We start from the raw sequence: 19,699 nt of genomic DNA on the forward strand, positions 1-19,699 counted from the left end.
CACGTTAGTGGAAATACTGCCAAGGTTAATATAATTATATTCGGGGATTCTTACCAATAGGTATGTTGGGTTTAAAATTAAAATGTGATAAGCAATCGTGATGTAATTATTATTCATGTAATCCTACTACTGCTACTCCTACTACTACCACTACTACTGCTACTACTACTACTACTACTACTGAGAATGATCATAACAATAATAATGTATTCATTGTTCACTTTAAGTATCACGTTGAAGAATCCACGTTTTTTGTTTGCTTGTTTGTTTTTTGTTTGTCTTTTTCTGTAGAAGAAATATCGTCTATGACAGTTCAAACAAATTCCCATCAAATATGTAAAGCTTATGTCCAGTGCAGAAAGCTATCTCACCACTCGCAAACTCTTGTAGAAAGTAATAACCCATGAGTAAGGGTTGTACTCTAAAATCAGTGATAAGATTGCAGACATGCTCCAAATCTCTCGTGTATCGATCGATACTGACGTGCTTCGTCCAAAAGTCGGTGTTCTTCACCCAGGCTACAATGACCGAATCATCTCGACACACAGCTGGGTAGGCACATCGACCCTTCTTCTCTATCAAGACATTCTGCTTTACATTACCATCAAGGCACACCACAGCTGACGGGTCTGCACGTAACAGTATCCCCTTGGTGTTAAAGGCGAATAGTTGCTTTGGTGTATATCCATCACAGGTCATGTCCCTGACTGCCTTACCACCCTGTCTTGTAAATACCTGGATCGTTTTTGATTCCCTACAACACACATAGATATTATCATCTTTATCCACAGCTAAATTCCCATCAGAAGACCCTCTTCTACACCTTCTCGTCTCGAACGTGACGTCAAGTTTCTCCCACTGCGGAGTGTAGAGTAATATCTTGTGCTGTCCACCACGTACAACACTTCGACCATCAGACAGGAATCCAATGCCATATACACTGACATCTTTCAGCACGGTCTGCAGTAACTCGCCATTAGGGGAATAGAAATGGATTCCGCGTGAAGACGATCCCACCGCCATCTTACCGTCTGGTGCACGAGTCATACAGGTCATGAATTTTCCTCTCGGGAGCATTAAGTCTGCTTTGACATCCCACGTGTATTTTGTGAGCTCTCCAAGACGAGGTTCATTGATCTTCTTGTACCTATAGAATGCAATCGTCTTAGCACTCTCGGATACACCTCTCGGTGATTGACTATCAGGATCATTTCGTCCCAGAAAGCTCTTCAAGTTTTCACACAGCGTGTCGTGTGCAAACAAGGCGTCTTTCTCCAGCGGTACCTTCATACCGTTAGTTACCAGCTCTTCCATAGCGTTCATGAGACTGATTTTTTGCTGACCCTTCGCCTCCAAGACTTGTAGCTCCTTCTCGAATTTTTCAGACCATTGTTTCACTTGACTTTTCAGCTCTTCTCTTTTGGCTGACAATAGCTGCATGTATTCCTCATACGCCTCGTCGATGTCATCATTGAGTTTTCTCATCATGAATGCTATTTCATTTCGCTTTGACTCTATGAAGTCGATGTTGTTTTCAAAGGTTGTTTTCTTTAATTTTACTCCTTTTTTCAACTCCTTGATATTTTCGATCAATTTTTGCTCATGGATAGCTGCCGCTTCGATCTGATGTCCTGCTGGTAAGTGTGCTAACATCCCGCATCTCAGGCAGACGTATTCTTGACAATCTGTACAAAAACACTCCTCATCATCGTTAGGATGTTCCTTACATTTCCTTCGCCTCTTAAGCGGAACTTTTCCCGAGAGCACCTCGCTCATGGGCACAATTTTGTGGTTGGAGAGCGGTTTCCAGAGAGAGTGCCCTTTCTCACACGTTTTACACATATATTTCCCACAGTCCTGACAGTAGGACACAGCTGGCGGTTTTTCGGCACTCTCACAAACTATGCATGTTGGACTCGTGATTTTCACTTCTTCCACGAGAAGACTCAAGGGTATGTTGGTTTCCAACTTACCCACATCTCCACTGGGTAGGGGCGTTCCTTTCCTGCATATTGGACATGTTATAATTTCCTTGTCAGACTGAGTTTGAGATATTAGTTGAAGACAGTCTTTGCAGAACGTGTGAGAGCATGACAGTGATTTAGGTTGGTTGAAAAGAGTCAGACAGATAGGACACTCCAGATTCTGGCTGATGATCTGATGAAACGTTGCCATGTTGTCTAATAGCAAAAGAAACATACAGTGGTAAACACATCGACAAGTGAATTTGTCCCTTGTATCCGGGGAAGTACTTCATCAAATGAAAATTACTAAGGTTTTTCCACTTTATAAAAAGGGTAATGATATATCTGTTGACTCATATTTCCAAAATCTAAAAGCATTTGATATATTCTCGTATAATCAAGTTTTCAACTAAATGTAGATTTCTTTTGTGATTCTGAATTTGAATCTGGGAAGAAAAAAACAATCTACAATGCATGCTCTGTTGCCTTTTTTGACAAAAGAGTCCACGCAATTGATGATTTGTCACATGATCGGTTGATATATTTCTGGGCCCGTCTAAAGCCTTTGACACTATTAACCACGATATACTGTTATACAATCGCATTACGGAATATATACGTGAAAAAGTCTTGAACTGGTTGAGTAGCTATTTATCCGACAGGAGACAGTTTGTTAATATCGATCAGCTGCCAATTGTTTTAAGTCTAGTTTGAAAACATTATCTTGCTGGGTCATTCAGGGATTTTTCTTGGGCCTACTTTTGTTTATTCTTTATAAAAATGATTTCAAAACTTCATCTAACATTTTTCCTTTCTTCTTTTTGCCGATGATTCCAACATTTTCTTCCACATCGAAATTCTCAAGCCTTTTAAGATAATAGTGTAGAGAGAACCAAAGTTGTCTTTCGATGTAAACAAAACCAAATGTGAGTATGTAATCAATATATGTATTATCTCAATGGCAACTGAAGTACATGAAAATAAATGTGCTGGAACTGTCCAATGTCTCTCAAGTGTAAGACCGGCGAAGTTAAAGTAATCAAAACAAAATCACATAGTAGCGATATTATCGTTCTGCGATACCGTATGAAAATGTCGTCATGTAAAAAGAGAATATCACTTACAATTTGACTGAAATGAGACAAATTATCAATAAGAATTGTGTGTATACTTTGATCTTTGTGTATCACGTGACAAGGTGCCCCTCAGTCTTCACAAAATACTACCCTTGAGACGTATATTAGATATAAATATTTCGATTTTTTAAATTTCATGACCATACTGACTTCCCTGGTTTTATGAGACAGACGAGAACTATTACTCGCTACGAGAACTTATTATTACCAATTATATAACGTCCAAGTAGATCCTTGTAATTTGATTGGAGGATTGTTGGTCACGTGATATTCAATAAGTACTCCATTCAGCGCGCCGTGCAATTTTGGTTCTATTTTTGTGTGCAACTTGGTTCGATTTTTTCGTTCTATTCCACGGTTCGAGAAATTGTACGGTACTGCGTGTACTGTGTGTTGCATATTGAGGATCGCATGCAGCTAGCGCAGTGTACGTGTGCGGTACATGCATGCGCGTACGTAGGCCTTCGTAGTGGTAGTGTACGTGTATGAGCGCTAGGCTGTGACCGGACCGACCTGTATCTAAACGCCTTGATTGCACAAGCCAGAAAGAGAATCGCAGTGGATCCACATGTAAGTATGGCTATATTTTTCATACATATTATAGACTTCTAGGCCTACTTAGACCAAAAAGATTTACTTGGACGTTGTATAAATCAAATAGTGTATGGTCTTTACTCGTGCAATGGAACGAGATTTCGCACTCGGTGAAAGATGAGGCGCTCTATTCAACTCGGCTTCGCCTCGTTGAATAGAGCGCCTCTTATCTTTCACCTCGTGCGAAATCTCGTACCATTGCACTCGTGACCATTCACTATTTGTATATTGAGGATATGCTATCCTAGAAATACTGCTGCCATTTATGTTTGTCCACAAAGGCCAGGTAACTTATAATTCCGGGAGGAAATATTGTTTTCATGTCTAAAACTTTTCTTCCTACATGAGGTAATAAAATATAATAGTCATTCACCTCATATTTCAAAAAAGATTAAGGCATGAGGAAAATATTTATTTTCTTAATATATGAGGCAAATAAATAAGATATCCATTCACCTCATATATGAAAAATGATTTAAACATAAACGAGATTATAAGTTACCTAACATTTGGGGACAAACAGAACCGGCAGCAGTATTCCTACAAAAGCGTATCCTATATACAATACAAACGAATTTCTCTCGAAATTTTGACAAAAGCGTTGCATAAAACTGCAAATGAGTTTTAGAAGAAAACCAAAAGTTGTTCTGTATATTTAAGAATAGATTGCGTTCATCTTACTGTGTGACTTAAGGCAGTCAGTTGTTATCTATATGAAATCACTGAGGATTCGATGTCCTTTCTAGGCAATGAATTCTATGAATTTCTATGAATTTATGAGGCAATGAGAAAGACTTGACTATCATGATTGGCTTTTTAAGCGCTTTCCACCCATGTTATCACTCGCAATTAGTTCAACATTCTGGTCATTTCAGTGTTGCCCAGTGTTACTGTTGTGACGATATTATTGATGGGATGTTTTCATTATTATCTCCAGGTAGCATCCTTTCATTGTTGATCAGAATACTTAAACCTCAATATCTGATGACACTCCCCTCTTTTAAAATATCCTTCCCCTCCCAAATGAATATACAAGAAACAAACGCCCCCCCCCCCCAAAAAAAAGAAGAAGAAGAAGAAGAAGAACAATGACTGATCATGTAACAGTCAGGTGTTTTCTTCAGATCTCTCCTTGTTAATCGTTCTGAAGAAGAGACCCTTTCGTTGCTAGTCGTATAATCTCAATAAGTGATCCTTGTGTTCTAAGAACTTTATATGATGGTCAAATTGGCTGCGCATTTCAACCTCTCTTCAAGTAATTTTGTTTGTCATCTGTCGACACTCTGATCAAGTTTCGAATATCATAAAAAACATGAATAGCCACCCCTCTCTTTTGTTTCGGTTGTTAAAGAAATACAAAGAAGGTGATTAAGCAGCCTGCACAGTTAAATCATTAAAAGGGAAAGTCCTAAAGAGGTCTGACATGTGTCGAGTTCTATACGCATGTCTTCAAATGCCCTTACTTCCCATCTCTTTGCACAAATCTGTGATGAAATTGTTAGACCTTGATTTATTTCAAGCAAAGACAACGATTAATATTTTTTTTTTCATACAGCATAACTGTCACATGCTTTTGGATCTGGGTTTTTTTTTTTGCATAGTGTGAACTCTTTTACACATATGAACACAGTACAGTGGACGTTGTTTGACTAATCATGTTTACCTTAAATTAGTGAAATCCTAACAGAAAAAAAAAATAGACAAGGAAAAGAGAATCTAGTGATCGTGCATTATTTGCAAAACTCTACGTGTCAGGCAAAATCTTTGGTATAGATACTAGTATGTATTGTGTTCTTACCAAATATGCCGCACTTCCGGGTTCAATCCTGCTGATTTAGGTATGCCTGTTAAGTACATGTAGACACGAGATCACGATCTGATGTCTAATCGGCCTGTAGGAAGGTGCTCACACATATTAGATTGAATGTGGTCGTACTATGAAGACCCAAGGTGAATTAATTCATGAAGAGTTTGTTTGTGTTTTCCACAGAGTGATACAAAGCGCTCACAAAATGGCCGGGCAGTTTTCAGAGGGGGGTCTGTTTTTGTCGTACGTAATCTTTTCACTCTCACTCATTATATTTATAGAAACTGGTTTTCCCCACATCCCTAACACTCTAGTGTGTATAGGCCTTACTGAAATCACAGCGCATAATGCACGTTTACCTTGCGCACTGAGCCTTTCGTACATGATTTTGATTTTCTGTCTTTCAGTGAACTGAGGGGATACTTATAGCGTATCACCATCTCACTTGTAATGGACTTGCAATCTATGCTTCGACAGAATATTGCGCTGATCACCGAGTCTCATCTATGAGTAGGCATCTGGTCAACACTACTTGGAAACTGCCTTCGCCTCTTAAATATTACATATTGACCCACTAGGCAGGGTGATACCTCATATCAGTTGAAATGACAAAATAGTGCCTTTAAGGTTTTAGACTTTTTGTGTGAACTGGTGCTGGCTTAGATCATTTATTAGCCCTACTTTGGTTAATTCACACCAAAACATTTCGCATCACATATGAATGCATATCACTGTGTGCAAAAGACTTTGATAAACTTATAGGAGGGAAAGCTTATTCACGTTTGGACAACCATGCCTAAAACGTTCATTTTCTTGAGCTGCAAGACATATGATTTTATTTTATTTCTTTTGACTAACAATTCCCTTTCAAATGTGACAATCTGGCAAATATATGCGTAAAAATGGGTTTAAACAATCCCCTCTAGCAACAAGGATAGATGGATCTCTTCTTTATTAATATTTTTATACATCATTTATTGTGTGCTATTTATATATTTCAAATAAACATTCACAAGTACTAATGGGAAGATATATAAATATATAATTATCTATATTGTATACGTTATATTGTGCGAAAAACAGTATGTTATAATAAAGGAAATGGAAAGGGTAGGGGTAACAGGTCGATCACACAAACATACATACACAACGACACTCATGCACACACTGATACACACACATAGCAGCTTCACAATAAACGTTTGACATCGTGCAAACAAGCCTCCCAACAGTAGGAGTTTCTGTCAACTTGTTAACTAGGAGTTTCCGTTATTGACATATCACACACTGCTACTAACAGCCACGCAGACAACACGCAAATACACTATGTACTTGAACAAGTGAACGAGCAATATGTTTACTCCTGTAAGAAGCTCACTTTAATAATTTGATGCATGCACTTACATTCATAAAAATCAAACAAACAAACAAACAAACAAACAAAGAAATATATAAAAAGCCGATTAAAACATCACAAAGCTTGCAAAATATAGACATAGAATCTGAATCATGTATACAGTGGAGGTATACACACTCAACGAACTGTGCAAAATGACAATATAAAAAAAAAACAAGCAAACAAATGAAAAACAATAAAATTGTACTGGCATGCACAACTGCATTGAAACAACTTGACGTTTGGCGTTAAAGAAAACATAGGGAAAATTCAACATGCATTCATTTTTCTAGCATAATATATGAGCACTTTACTAGCCACTTTCAGGAACCAGGGGGAAAATTACTACACTTAGCACAGTATCAAGTTGGTAGAATGTGTAATTTTCATGAAATATGAAGTTTTGTTGAATTCCTTTAATGTTTTCTTTATATTGTTGTCCACAAATGACGTCATGAACTCTGGCATATACTCATCTCATCCACCGGTTGTAACACAAAAACTATAAAAAAAAAAATTGCATCGATGATCCATGTTTCCTCAAACTTTCACCGATGCCTTTCCTATTGTTGCTGCCTTCAATCAATCCACATTTCTCTTCGAGTTTTGATTTCCTTCAAGTTGCACAGAAATCGTTTTTCATTTTTTTTTAATCTTATCAATTTCATATTCAAATACATGGTGTCCCGTTCAAATACGCGATCTTGCACGAGGCTCTGCGTTTTAAAACACAGAACATTTCGAACCTGCACATCTATCAGAAAAGTCATAGACATAAAACGAAAAACAACAAAAACATAAAAGTGGCTATTGCTGTCGTTTGATTCCATTATGTATAACTGAAAGTAAAAAAAACAAACAAACACTAAAAACATGTTACTTCCTGGAAATAACAGAAATGAGGCTCTTAAAAACTCCTCCGTTTCAACGAAGTGACTTCACTGGTTTGATATACGTCAATGTTTCACTCCAAATTTACAAAAATAAAAGAAACATGCTAATACAGACATCAGAAAGTACAAAACATTATCAAATTAAAATGTGGATAAAACAGAAAATGACGACAGAGAGAAAAAAGAAAGCTGATAGAGGTTGGGGGAAATGAAAGAAGGAAAGGTGAGTCACGATTCAATTCAGTTTGGGTGCAATCCTGTTTGACAACTTTTATCCAAAATCTGGAAGACCGTCAAGTTCACCCACGCAGTGTTTCTTTCAAATCTTATTTTGTACAAAGTAAATACTGCATTTCATATCTCCCTACTCATAACAACAGCATCTGTGTTTTAAAAATGGAGATTTATTATGGTCTCTGTTCCTTGGCTGATCACCGGGATGCGTGTTTCTACACACACATTATGAAGCAATATGAAGCATAATACTGTATCACTGTCTACTCTCACATTGTATTCCTTTGGGATGTCAACTTTTGGGTTCATGAATGCTAATACACTAAGTACATTAAACTGGAATTGTGATAACTGTTCAAGTTCAAGTACAAGTTCATTTTCATATTTCCACTTTCTCAGTGAACGTGCTTGAAAGTGCCCAAGGGCAGGTAGGCTGGAATTTAGAATAACAGAATCAGTTTGCTGGAAGAGGGGACGATATGCAATGTTGCTATCGGGAGACCAACAGTATTCATATAAATTGTTTGTTTTTAGTTTGTATTTGAGATACACGGTAATAAAATATACTTCTTTAAGTTTGCTTTGAATGAAAAAATAGGAGGAACACTGTTTCAACTCCTCAGGAAGAGTGTTCCATGTATCCGGACCGTGATGTCTGATCGACTTTTGAGCAAGTAAAAGCTTTGGATTACTTAAATGAAAATCATGGGAACGACGGGTAGGGTATGGGTGAATATGGTCATTGGTTATGGAAAAACTGTACTTACTTTCGAGTGTGTTTATACATAGATATGGCAGTAAGGTATAAATGTATATCATCGCCTTTCAAAGTTTTTAGGTGTCAAAATAGGGGATCTGCAGTGTGAGCCAAGAAAATTTAATGTGTGCATAATCGAAGAGCCCTTTTCTGGAGAGAAAAAAAATGTTTTCAATTTAGTTTTACTACAGTTGTCCCATACGATATTGCAGTACATTACATAATATGGTACAAATAAAGTGATGTATAACATTATTAAAGTTTGATCATTGATTGAGTATTTTATTCTTCCTAAAACACCAGGTGCTTTAGATATTGCTGTTGTAATATTCTGGACATGAGTATTCCAAGTTTGACTGCTATCTAGGATCACTCCTAGGAACTTGGTTGAACGTTTCTCGAAAATGTTTGTATCATCGACACAAAGACTTTGAGGAAGGGTGGGCTGGGATTGAAGCGTATGAAAGTGTATAAAACAGGTCTTATCAATATTCAATAAAAGCTTGTAACTTCTAAACAATTTCGAGATGTTGTTTAATTCCGTATTTAATGTATCAACCCGTGTTACAATGTCCTTGTGTTAATAAAAAACATTGGTGTCGTCTGCAAATAAGATGAAGTTTAAACAAGGAGAGGAATTGATGATATCATAATGTAAATTCAAAAAGTAGGGGCCCGAGGATAGATCCCTGAGGGACACCACATGACACGTTAGAATATGTTGAGTGACTGGATTTAAATGCAACATATTTTTTTTTCGATGACTTAGATAACTTCTGAACCACGACAGAATAATCCCTCTCACGCCATAATTATATAGTTTTTCAAGTAAAATGTCATGATCGATAGTGTCAAATGCTCTACTATAAGATCCATAAAGACTCCAAGTATGTGCTCCTTTTTAATTAACGCATCAATTATCGACAGATTTCATTATAGCATAATCGGTAGAAAATCCTTTCCTAAAACCAAACTGATTCGCATTTGATATTTAATTTTTAATCATGAACGAGTAGAGACGCTTGTCAATTGCTTTGTCAAGAATATTCGACAGTGCAGGTAACAATGAGTTGGGTCTATAAATTTTCACCATTGAGGGATCTTCTCTTTTATAGATGGGGATAACTTTGGCGATTTTTAAGGAGTCTGGATACTTTTCCTTAAGTAGGGATAGATTGAATATATGGGAGAGAGGGGCTGCTAGGGGGTAAATTATTATTTTTTCAACAAATTCACACTTAAGTTATCAGGCCCACAGGATTTACTATATTTCAGAGATCGAACAGTATCAATAATTTCCGATGAATCAATTTTGTAGAAAACAACGAATTTTGGTTACTTAGGGAGTATATTGTAAGTAAGTATGTTGGTGACTGCCATTCAAAGCTTATTCATCAAAATGTATTTATCGCAGATAGACTAGTGGTGGGGGAAGGGCCAAATCAATTGCTACAGACTATGAAAATATATGGACACAATTCTACACTATGGGGCTCAGAGGGAGTGTGAGTAGTGGGATCATAGAGGGAGCAAGGGGATATAGATAGCTCCGAAGTTAAGGAGTCTTAACAATTCTTTTTCTTCAACCATCACCCAAATTGAATGGTTACCCCCCAAAGGGCCACTAGAAACCCCAAATTATAGAATCGAAAGAAAACATTTGACTAAATCCAGAGATACTCTGTATTGAAAACGTTTGTCAATGTCCCTCCTAGTTTATAAGAGATTCAGGGGATGCCCCATATGTCGTGGGACGACTTGTAGCTAATTCTCAGAGTTGGTCTCATGGTTTTAAAGTGTTCGCACAAATTTTCTACAAGAAAATACAAATAAAAATATGAATACACACCAACGAGCCCTCAAACCTCCCCATCCACGTTATTTTTAATGCTAATATTTAGGTAATAATTGTCGGCAATAAGGTGAACTTGGAAGGTGAATTTGTCCTTGGTGACTCAACTGAGCGCGAGATGCAATATTCTCTTGTTGCTGATTTCATATGAAGAGCATTACCCAAAGCCTAATGTTGTATCATTAAGAGCACTATATTCTCAAAACAAATGCTGTAACTGACCCTGTTCATTGTTTAGGAACGGCCAATCATTCCTAGATAACCTCAACGTTAAGTTATCAAGGTGATTATTACTGTATGAATATTCGAGTGAGCAGGCATGGCATGTGTGCATTCATTTCCTATTCATTGAAAATGTACTATTGTGACCCTGCACCTCAAAACAAACAAAAAGTCGCCAGATATGAATTTTTAGTTAAGACCATATTCTGAAAGAGCAGACTTTAAGCTTTAAAATGATGTATAACTCAAATCAAATGGACTCTCCTAACCTATCTAAATATTGGAAAGAAAGCACAAACTCGGGAAAAGTGTGAACTGAGAAAAGAGGCTCTGAAATACAGTGTCTATTCAAGCGCTTAATCTTTACCAAACCGTGGTGGCTGTGCGATGAATGGGACAAAAAAAAAAAAAAACCAGGAAGTAAACCACCAGAGTAACAACAATGAAGGGATTATAAAATTAAATTGAAATTGAGCATGCCTCATTAACACATTCTGTCCATAATTAATGCCAATTTTCAAACAGTAGCACTATCCTTTCAGTTATTAGAGTTGAAAGTGTGGACAAGGTTTTTCAGAAATGAAAAAGGGATTCTAAAGACACACGTAATCACAATATTCTGCCAAAAATGTTGGAGATGAACTGCTAAAAAATCACACTTTCCTGCCCGTTTATGATACCAAAATTTAGTATAATGTAAAAGAAGACCCGCTCTTTCAGAAGATATGAAAAAGTCAAGTTCGGCTAGGTTGGCCCATTTCAGTCTTATTTTCAGTCCTCACGCAAAATCAATGTGTGCGACTTTATGTTCGTTTTGAGGTGCACGGTCACTTATGTATTGATATTCTATGCACTTAGAATATCACACTAATAGTTTAGTTTGTTTGTTTGTTTGTTTGTTTTGACATGCTACTGCCGAACAAATGTCAACTATGACAATTCAGCTTAAATAGTATCAAATATGTAAAGTCTATTTAGAGTGCAAAAAGCTATCTTTCCACTCTCAAACTCTTGTAGAATGTACCAACACGATGACCATTGTATTTTAAAATCCGAAATAATATTGTGCACATGCTTCAAATCACTCGTGTATCGATCGATACTGACGAGACTCTTCGCGTTCTTCACCCAGGCTACAATGACCGAATCATCTCGACAAACAGCTGGGAAGGCTGACATACCCTCCTTCTTCAAGACATTCTCCTTCTTCCCCTTACCGCCAAGGCACACGGTATGTGATGCAGCTTTCAGTATCAGTTTCCCTGTGTTGTGAAAGGAGAATATTTGCTCATGTGGATATCGATCACACACCATGTCCCTCACAGCCACGCCACCAAATGGGGTAAATACCTGGATCTTTCTGAGGTAACAATAAGCCACGTAGATATTATCATCTCTATCCACAGTGAGACCACCCAACCCTCCTTTATCCCTACTCAGCGTCTCGAATGTGACGTCAAGCTTCTCCCATTGTGGAGTGTAGAGTGACACCTTGTTATTCATATCGCGTGCTACACTTCGGCCATCAGACAGGAATCCAATTCTCCTGACTCTGACATCCTTCAGCACGGTCTGCTGTAACCTGCCATCAGGGGAGAAGAGATGGATTCCACCATTATACGATCCCAACGCCATCTTACCGCCTGGTGCACGAACCATACAGGACATAAAGGTTTCGCTAGGGAGCTCTACGTCTGCTTTGACATCCCAGGGAGGTGAGACATCACCTCCCTGGACATCCCACGTGTCACCTTCCAACTCTCCGAGACAAAGTTCATTGACCTTCTCGTATCTACGGAAAGAAATCTTCTGAGTTCGTTCTGTCACACCTCTCGGTGATCGGTCGTCAGGATCAGCTCGTCCCAGAAAGCTCTTCAAGTTTTCACACAGCGTGTCGTGTGATAACAATGCGTCTCTATCCAGCGGTACCTTCATACCGTTTGTTACTAGCTCTTCCATAGCGTTCATTTGATGGATTGCTTGGTAACTCTCCTCTTCCATGGCTTGTAATTCCTTCTCGAATTTTTCAGAGCATTGTTTCACTTGACTTTTCAGCGATTCTCTACTGGCTGACAATAGCTGCATGTATTCCTCATACGCCTTGTCGATGTCATCATTGAGCTTTCTCATCATAAGTGCTATTTCATTTCGATGTGTCTCTATGAAGTCGATGTTGTTTTCAAAAATTGTTTTCTCTGATTTTACTCTTTCTTTCAACTCCTTGATATTTTTTATCAATTTGTCCTCATGAATAGCTGCCTCTTCGATCTGATGTCCTGCTGGTACGTGTGCTAACATCCCGCATCTCAGGCAGACGTATTCTTGACATCTTGTACAAAAACACTCCCCATCATCGTTAGGATGTTTCCTACATTTCCTTCTCCTCCTAAGCGGAACTTTTCCCGAGAGCACCTCACTCATGGCTACCACTGAGTGGGTGGTGAGCGGGTTCCAGAAAGAGTGCCCTTTCTCACACGAATCACACATATATTTCCCACAGTCCTTACAGTAGGACACTGCTGGCGACTTGTCGTCCATCTCACAAACTGTGCATATTGGACTTGTGATTTTCAATTTGTCCACGAGAAAACTCAAGAGTATGTTAGTTTGCAACTTATTCACATCTCCACTGGGTATGGGCGTTCCTTTCCTGCATATAGGGCATGTTATAGTTTTCTGAGTTTGAGATATTAGTTGAAGACAGTCTTTGCAGAACGTGTGAGAGCATGACAGTGATTTAGGTTGGTTGAAAAGAGTCAGACAGATAGGACACTCCAGATTCTGGCTGATGATCTGATGAAACGTTGCCATGGTGTCTGTTTGTCTAAAAGCAAAAGCAAAAATGGTAATAACATCAATAAATACCATCAAAAAAACTGAATTTAGCGTCTACCAGGTACAAGAGGCGAAAGTTCGTGGGTAACATGCTGTTAGAATGTATGCATTCTTAAAACCGAATGAAATAATGAAGCACAATCCAACAGACCAGTGTGAATGTCTTCTTTTTTATTATCGTATTAGCTGAGGATGCTTTATTTCTGGATTCAAATAAACTTCATTATTTAGGATGGTTCATTTGAGTGGAGGAGATCACATTAAGGTATTGAGTGGACCCGTCCTATGATGACATAGAATGAGATCAGAATGTTACTCGTTGATGCTCTTAAAGAAGTATTCTTCAAACAATAATGAGTTGTATTGTATGGGGATATACACTCATCAACATATATTAGGTTATTTAATTCGAGTAGCTTACGGAAGGATGACTCTTAATCGTGATCCTGTATATTTATATGAGCGATAACAACATCCAATGATGTTGTTTGCAAAAGCTTTCAGGTAAAAAAAAAAAAAAAAAAATCAATGGAAATGTGATCGAAATGAGAGATTATATAGAATCGTGGGTCAATCAATGTAAATTTGCCTGTTTGTAGATAGGCCTTTAAAACGTAACAAGGTGTCCTTCAATCTATACAAAGTAACTTTACCCTGAAGAAATAGTATTATAGCAAGTTTCCTTTTTATTGCATGAAGATACTGGTTTCCTTAGTCTTGGCAGACAAGGAAGCTGTAGGCCGCAAGTATTTTTTCTCATTTACCTCATATGTCAGGAACTGAGTTAGGAAAAGAGAAAATATTTGTTTTCTAATAAACCGGTGTCGAAATTGTGCAAGAAAGGAGTGAATGAACGAAGATGGAAACGGATAAAGGGACCTTTCAGCCCATGTGAAACTGTAGCCAGTCAGGTCTACTGTCACTTTGGATTCGATGTCCTTTCGTCTGAGTTTTATGTATACATGGAGAAAAGACAAACGCTCTTGCAGACAATGAGACAGATTTGACTGCCACAATTGGCTTCCTGTATACCTTTCCAACCATATAATCCTGTAACCAACCCCATCTTTATTTGAACGTTTAAAGTTATCTTGTGAGGCTTTCGATGAGATGCTTTCATTATTTAGAGTAGCATCAGTTTATTGGTCATTAGAATGCATCAACCTCAGTTCTGGATGACAGTCTCGAAGAGGTCTGACCTTTGCCAAGTTTATTTACTTCTCGAATAATGATTATACTTACGTGATATCTGTTAGCACAAAATGTTTGATAATATTGTCAGCCGTTAATTTATTTCCAGCCGAGACAATGATTAATATCTGTATTCTACAACATATTGTAACATGCTGATTGATATGTCAATTTTTCTGTTTCCCTAACTTTCAATTGCATTACGAATATAAAAAGAGGTGTGGGGTGGGACTAAACATGCTCACAAAATCACCACAATCATGACAGAAAACTATTCACCAAACAAACAAGGGCAGAGAAGCATATTCAGTGGTCATGCGTTATTTGTAAAAGTACGTATCAGGCACAATATTTAGGAACACACGAAGGCAGGGGGCACGATTGTGGATATCATTTCGTATGTAAATGCTTACCAAGTTATGCTGTACTTCCGGGTTCAATATTGCTAATTTATGTCTCGTTCCGAATGAAATTACAGACATAAACTTGCAATCTGTTGTTGTCTAATCTCCCTGTAGGAAATTGCGAACACATATTAGACTGAATGTGGTCTTAATTTCAAGATCCACGCACAAGGAATTAACTCGTGAAGAGTTGACTTTCCGTCACAGAAAGGTATTACATCACAGCACTCACAAAAAAATGGCCGGGCAACTAACTTTCAGAGGAAAGTTTGTAATCATTGTGACGTTTTCGCTCACCCCTGACCCCTGATGAAAGCTGGTTTTCCCCACATCTCAAACACTCTGTACCGTCTACCTGAAATCACAGCGCACAATGAAAGTTCCTATTACACAGTAGCCTCTTGTATGACACTAAAGAAACAGTATAGTTTTGGTTGAGATTGGGATACAGGTTTCAACTTGCTCGGATATGATTCTAAACCAGTTGTACGAAATATTAAAAAGAGCTTATAAACTTCGAAGAGGAGTCCAAACATTATTGATGAAAATCGGTTTTGAGGAGGTGTTCTTCTCACATTGTATGCAATTTGATATTTTATAAAAGTGATATTTACTTAATAATTTATGAAAAAAAAAATGAAATCTGAATCCACACGTAAGTTAAAACAAATAGGCCTATAATTATTCTTTTAAGCTACGATGAGAAATTTCTTTAAAGACATGAAAGAGAAAAATATGAAAAATAGCTTTGTTTAAAAATCGCATTATCTGAGTAAAATGAGACATACTACTTTAGAGCGTTATGTAATGTATTGATATGTCTGATTCTTTTTTTTTTTTTTTGGGGGGGGGGTAACTTTCAGAGACACTTCAAACTATACAAGGAGCCGATTGGCATTTTTTAAGCCATAAAGTATTTGACTGTAATTCGCATGGCATTAACGGGCCATCTATCCAGCCTCACCGTCAGCTGTCACAACTCTGATACTCTGCAGCAAGAATTATCATACACTCATATTAATCCTGTATACTTCAGTCTTTTTTTCTCTTTTTTTTTCTTTCTTTTTTTTAAATCAACAACAACAACTTAAGTCACTCCTCAAGATCATTCCGTTCTAGTAATACTGACCTCCTCAAGTCCTCCCCCTCAAAAAGCAAACAAACAAACAAACAAACAAACAAACAAAATAACAAACAAACAAACAAACACAAAATAAACTTGTCAAAGGTCTTTTGTTTACACAGGATCCTCTCTCTGGAACAAGCTTCCTTTACACATTCGTACAATCTCAATAACTTGCACATCATGGTGTTACCAACTTTCCGAAATGGTAGGTACGTTTCATAATCAGGTTGTGTGATAAAAAAAAAAGTGACATCTGATACCACCCATCTTATTTCTTAAACTTCTCACCTTCAAGTGACCAATCTTCAGGCCATTCTTGGACAAAATTTTCATCCAAAATGTCCCTCTCGATCCAGGTGTATATTAAATAGATAGTTTTCAATGCTATAGTATTATAATGGCAGGGGCCTCTGGTAGAGTAGTGGCACGACCGTTAAGGCTACCCTGGTAAAGAAGGCATTATCATCTAAATACAAAATACCTTTAAGGGTGTGTACAGTTCTGGTCGAGGTGAAGATTTAGCTTTTAACTTTTTTCGAGATATTCAGAAACCACTCTATGAGATATCAAAGAGCATGCAGTTCTATGGGGTTTTGAAATGGCTGAGATATCCAAACACAAGGTGAAACAAAGAGATCCTAATAAAGTTGTGGCATGTCGCCTTTTATCATTAGCACTTTTTTGGATATCTCAGCCATTTGAAAACCAATTTTCATCAAATAAACTGTGAATCCTTCTTAAAATTACATGCTCTTTCATATTTCATGAGAGGCTTTTTATTATCTCACTTAGGAATGTTCAACACATGAATCCCTACCGCAACCAGTACTGTACAGTCCCTTTAATACTATTCTACTACTACTACTACTAATGAAAATGATGATAATAATAGTAATAATAGTAATAGTAATAATAATGATAATAATAATCACTAGTATTATCATTACTATCACTATTACTATCATTATTATTATTACTATCTTTGTATGTTGGAAACGACATGCAGTTCTATCATGTTTGTATCGCTTCTACACACCGATGATTCACTGTCTCTGTAAGGCACTGGCTTCGTCACTGATTTGATTTACTCCAACATTCAACACTATTAAGGCATATCAGGCACAGAAATAAAAAGAGCAGAACACAGTTCATGTTTGTTTGATTTTTGTGAATCTCCCGCCGAACTTCCTGTGAGTTTTTTTTTTTTTCGTTTGTTGTTGTCTTTTTAGTCGAACATCTAGTAGAAACAACCTCAGCTATGCGTCGTATGATTTCTGCACTTCTTTCTTGTCGAAATGCAATCGCAAATCTCACTGTCGTTGTTTTTATGATTCGCGACATTTCTAGACTGATTCGACGAAACAAAACTTCAGAAAAAAAAAATGGACCGATTCGATCGTCAACAGTTAGGTCTTATAAAGAGAATAGTTCGGCCTATAGAGGAGACATGCATTGTTCCTTCTCAATAACAGCCAACCAAACTTGAAAAAAAGTGAAATTTGTCATAGTTGCGTTTCAAGTTCATGTGCTCCGTCATGTATGACATTCGGCAACATATTTGGGTATCAATGGACCGAAGAAGAGAACATTGCGCTCTCCCATATCTGACAATGCTAAAATCATCGACCTCCAAATTTCGATTACTTTTTTGATTTGATACGCACTGTACAATAAAGGAAAGGGAAGTAAAGAGGGAAGTGGTTACAGGTGATGACGCACACCGAAACACAAACACTCATACATCCACACGCATATCACACTAAATAATTGAGCTTCTATTTATTTTAACAAAAAAATGCATATATCGTTGAAACAAGACTTTTATTCAGTAAGCGCCACTCTTAAAGGGATCGTATAGTTTTGGTTGAGACGTAATTTCAGGTTTCTAACATTTTTTGGTGAGATAATGAGAAACTTGTTATGAAATATTAAAGAGCATGTAATTCGATGAGGAATTCAACGTTTATTTGATGAAAATTGTTTTTGAAATGGCTGAGATATCCAAAAACGAGCGATTCGAATAAAGTGTTGGACCCACACTTTATTACGATCGCTTTGTTTTACTTTGTTTTTGGATGTTTCATTCATTCCAAACCCGATTTTCATCAAATAAACTTTGAATTCTTCTTAAAATGGTATGCTCTCTACCTATCATAAGTGTTTTCTTGGTATCTCGCAAAAAGTTAAAAGCCCAATTCTCATCTCCACCAATACTATACTATCCCTTTAATTAACAAAGAGGTTCCGTTGCTTGACATATACGCTGATACACGACAACCACACATACAACACGCAAATACACAATGTACGAACACTGATAAAAATATTTCACAATCTGTATCTTGAGATCACTCTAATTTCATACATGCACTAAAATCCAGTAAAACTAAAACACAATATTAAAAATGTCAATCGAAACACATGGAAGCTCGCAAAATACTGGAGTAAAAAAAAACTCAAAACAAACCTGAGTTTTGTAGGGGTACACTGGATGTATACATAGGATTCAGACTGTGTAAAGAGACAATTTATAAACAGAAACAAAAATAAAACCCACAAACTATAGAATTACACATAAAACAACGTAGACATAAATGTGATTTTGTAGTCATCTGCTTACGTACAACTGAAAACATAGGTTCATGGAAATGTGTGGGGAAGAAAATTAATATGTAAAAAAGAAGAAGAAATAAACAAATGAATTAGTATCGAATGGTAAAGGGATCTTGTGTGAAAAGAGCACCACTTGGTGTGATTATCCCTGAATAGGATAACACTGCAAAGTCAGTCTAAAAAGAATAAAAGAATAAAAGCTTACTCCCTTGAAAATATTGTGAAATTCAGTTTAGAGCATTGAAGCTATACACACTTTGTATTTGGTATTTTGGATAATTTCGGTAAACTGCGAGGGGCCTCAGAGAAAGCAGAACATTCTTGTTTTTGATTCGATTTGATATTGGTTTTTGAAACAAACATGCAAAGTAGCAGCCCCAAGGCTAAACTATAATGAATCACATTTAAAAACATACAGTGTATGAACATTTGAACAATAACAAATACCGATTACATTAACATAACAAATAAACAGCATCATGTCAAAACGATAAACGATTCTGTGTTATTCATTGCATCGCTGATATGTTTTGTTGTACATTGTAAAGGCAATGAAGAAACTAACTTTGTTAACAATTAATGTTTATGTATGGATTAATATATAATTATAACACCAACAATGTATACACTGTAAAAACATCGGTGTTACATTTAACACCACAGGTGTTAAATCTA

At 37.1% G+C, this 19,699-nt stretch overlaps 2 protein-coding genes across 2 annotated transcripts; both read right to left on the minus strand.

Moving 5' to 3' along the window:
* Nucleotides 1–303: 303 nt before the first annotated feature.
* LOC140246519 (uncharacterized) lies at nt 304–2,175 on the minus strand. The gene has a single exon (XM_072325866.1). It carries the CDS (start codon nt 2,173–2,175, stop codon nt 304–306), a length of 1,872 nt encoding a protein of 623 aa, XP_072181967.1.
* Nucleotides 2,176–11,800: 9,625 nt separating this feature from the next.
* On the minus strand, nt 11,801–13,666 carry LOC140226520 (uncharacterized). The gene has a single exon (XM_072306972.1). It carries the CDS (start codon nt 13,664–13,666, stop codon nt 11,801–11,803), a length of 1,866 nt encoding a protein of 621 aa, XP_072163073.1.
* Between the last annotated feature and the right edge of the window lie 6,033 nt (nt 13,667–19,699).

The sequence above is a fragment of the Diadema setosum genome, chromosome 3, assembly GCF_964275005.1.
Source record: "Diadema setosum chromosome 3, eeDiaSeto1, whole genome shotgun sequence".
Classification (NCBI taxonomy): Eukaryota; Metazoa; Echinodermata; class Echinoidea; order Diadematoida; family Diadematidae; genus Diadema; species Diadema setosum.

What these genes read in the sequence shown, in the direction of transcription:
- LOC140246519 (XM_072325866.1), bottom strand. Translation starts at nt 2,175, where the DNA reads ATGGCAACGTTTCATCAGATCATCAGCCAGAATCTGGAGTGTCCTATC.
- LOC140226520 (XM_072306972.1), bottom strand. Translation starts at nt 13,666, where the DNA reads ATGGCAACGTTTCATCAGATCATCAGCCAGAATCTGGAGTGTCCTATC.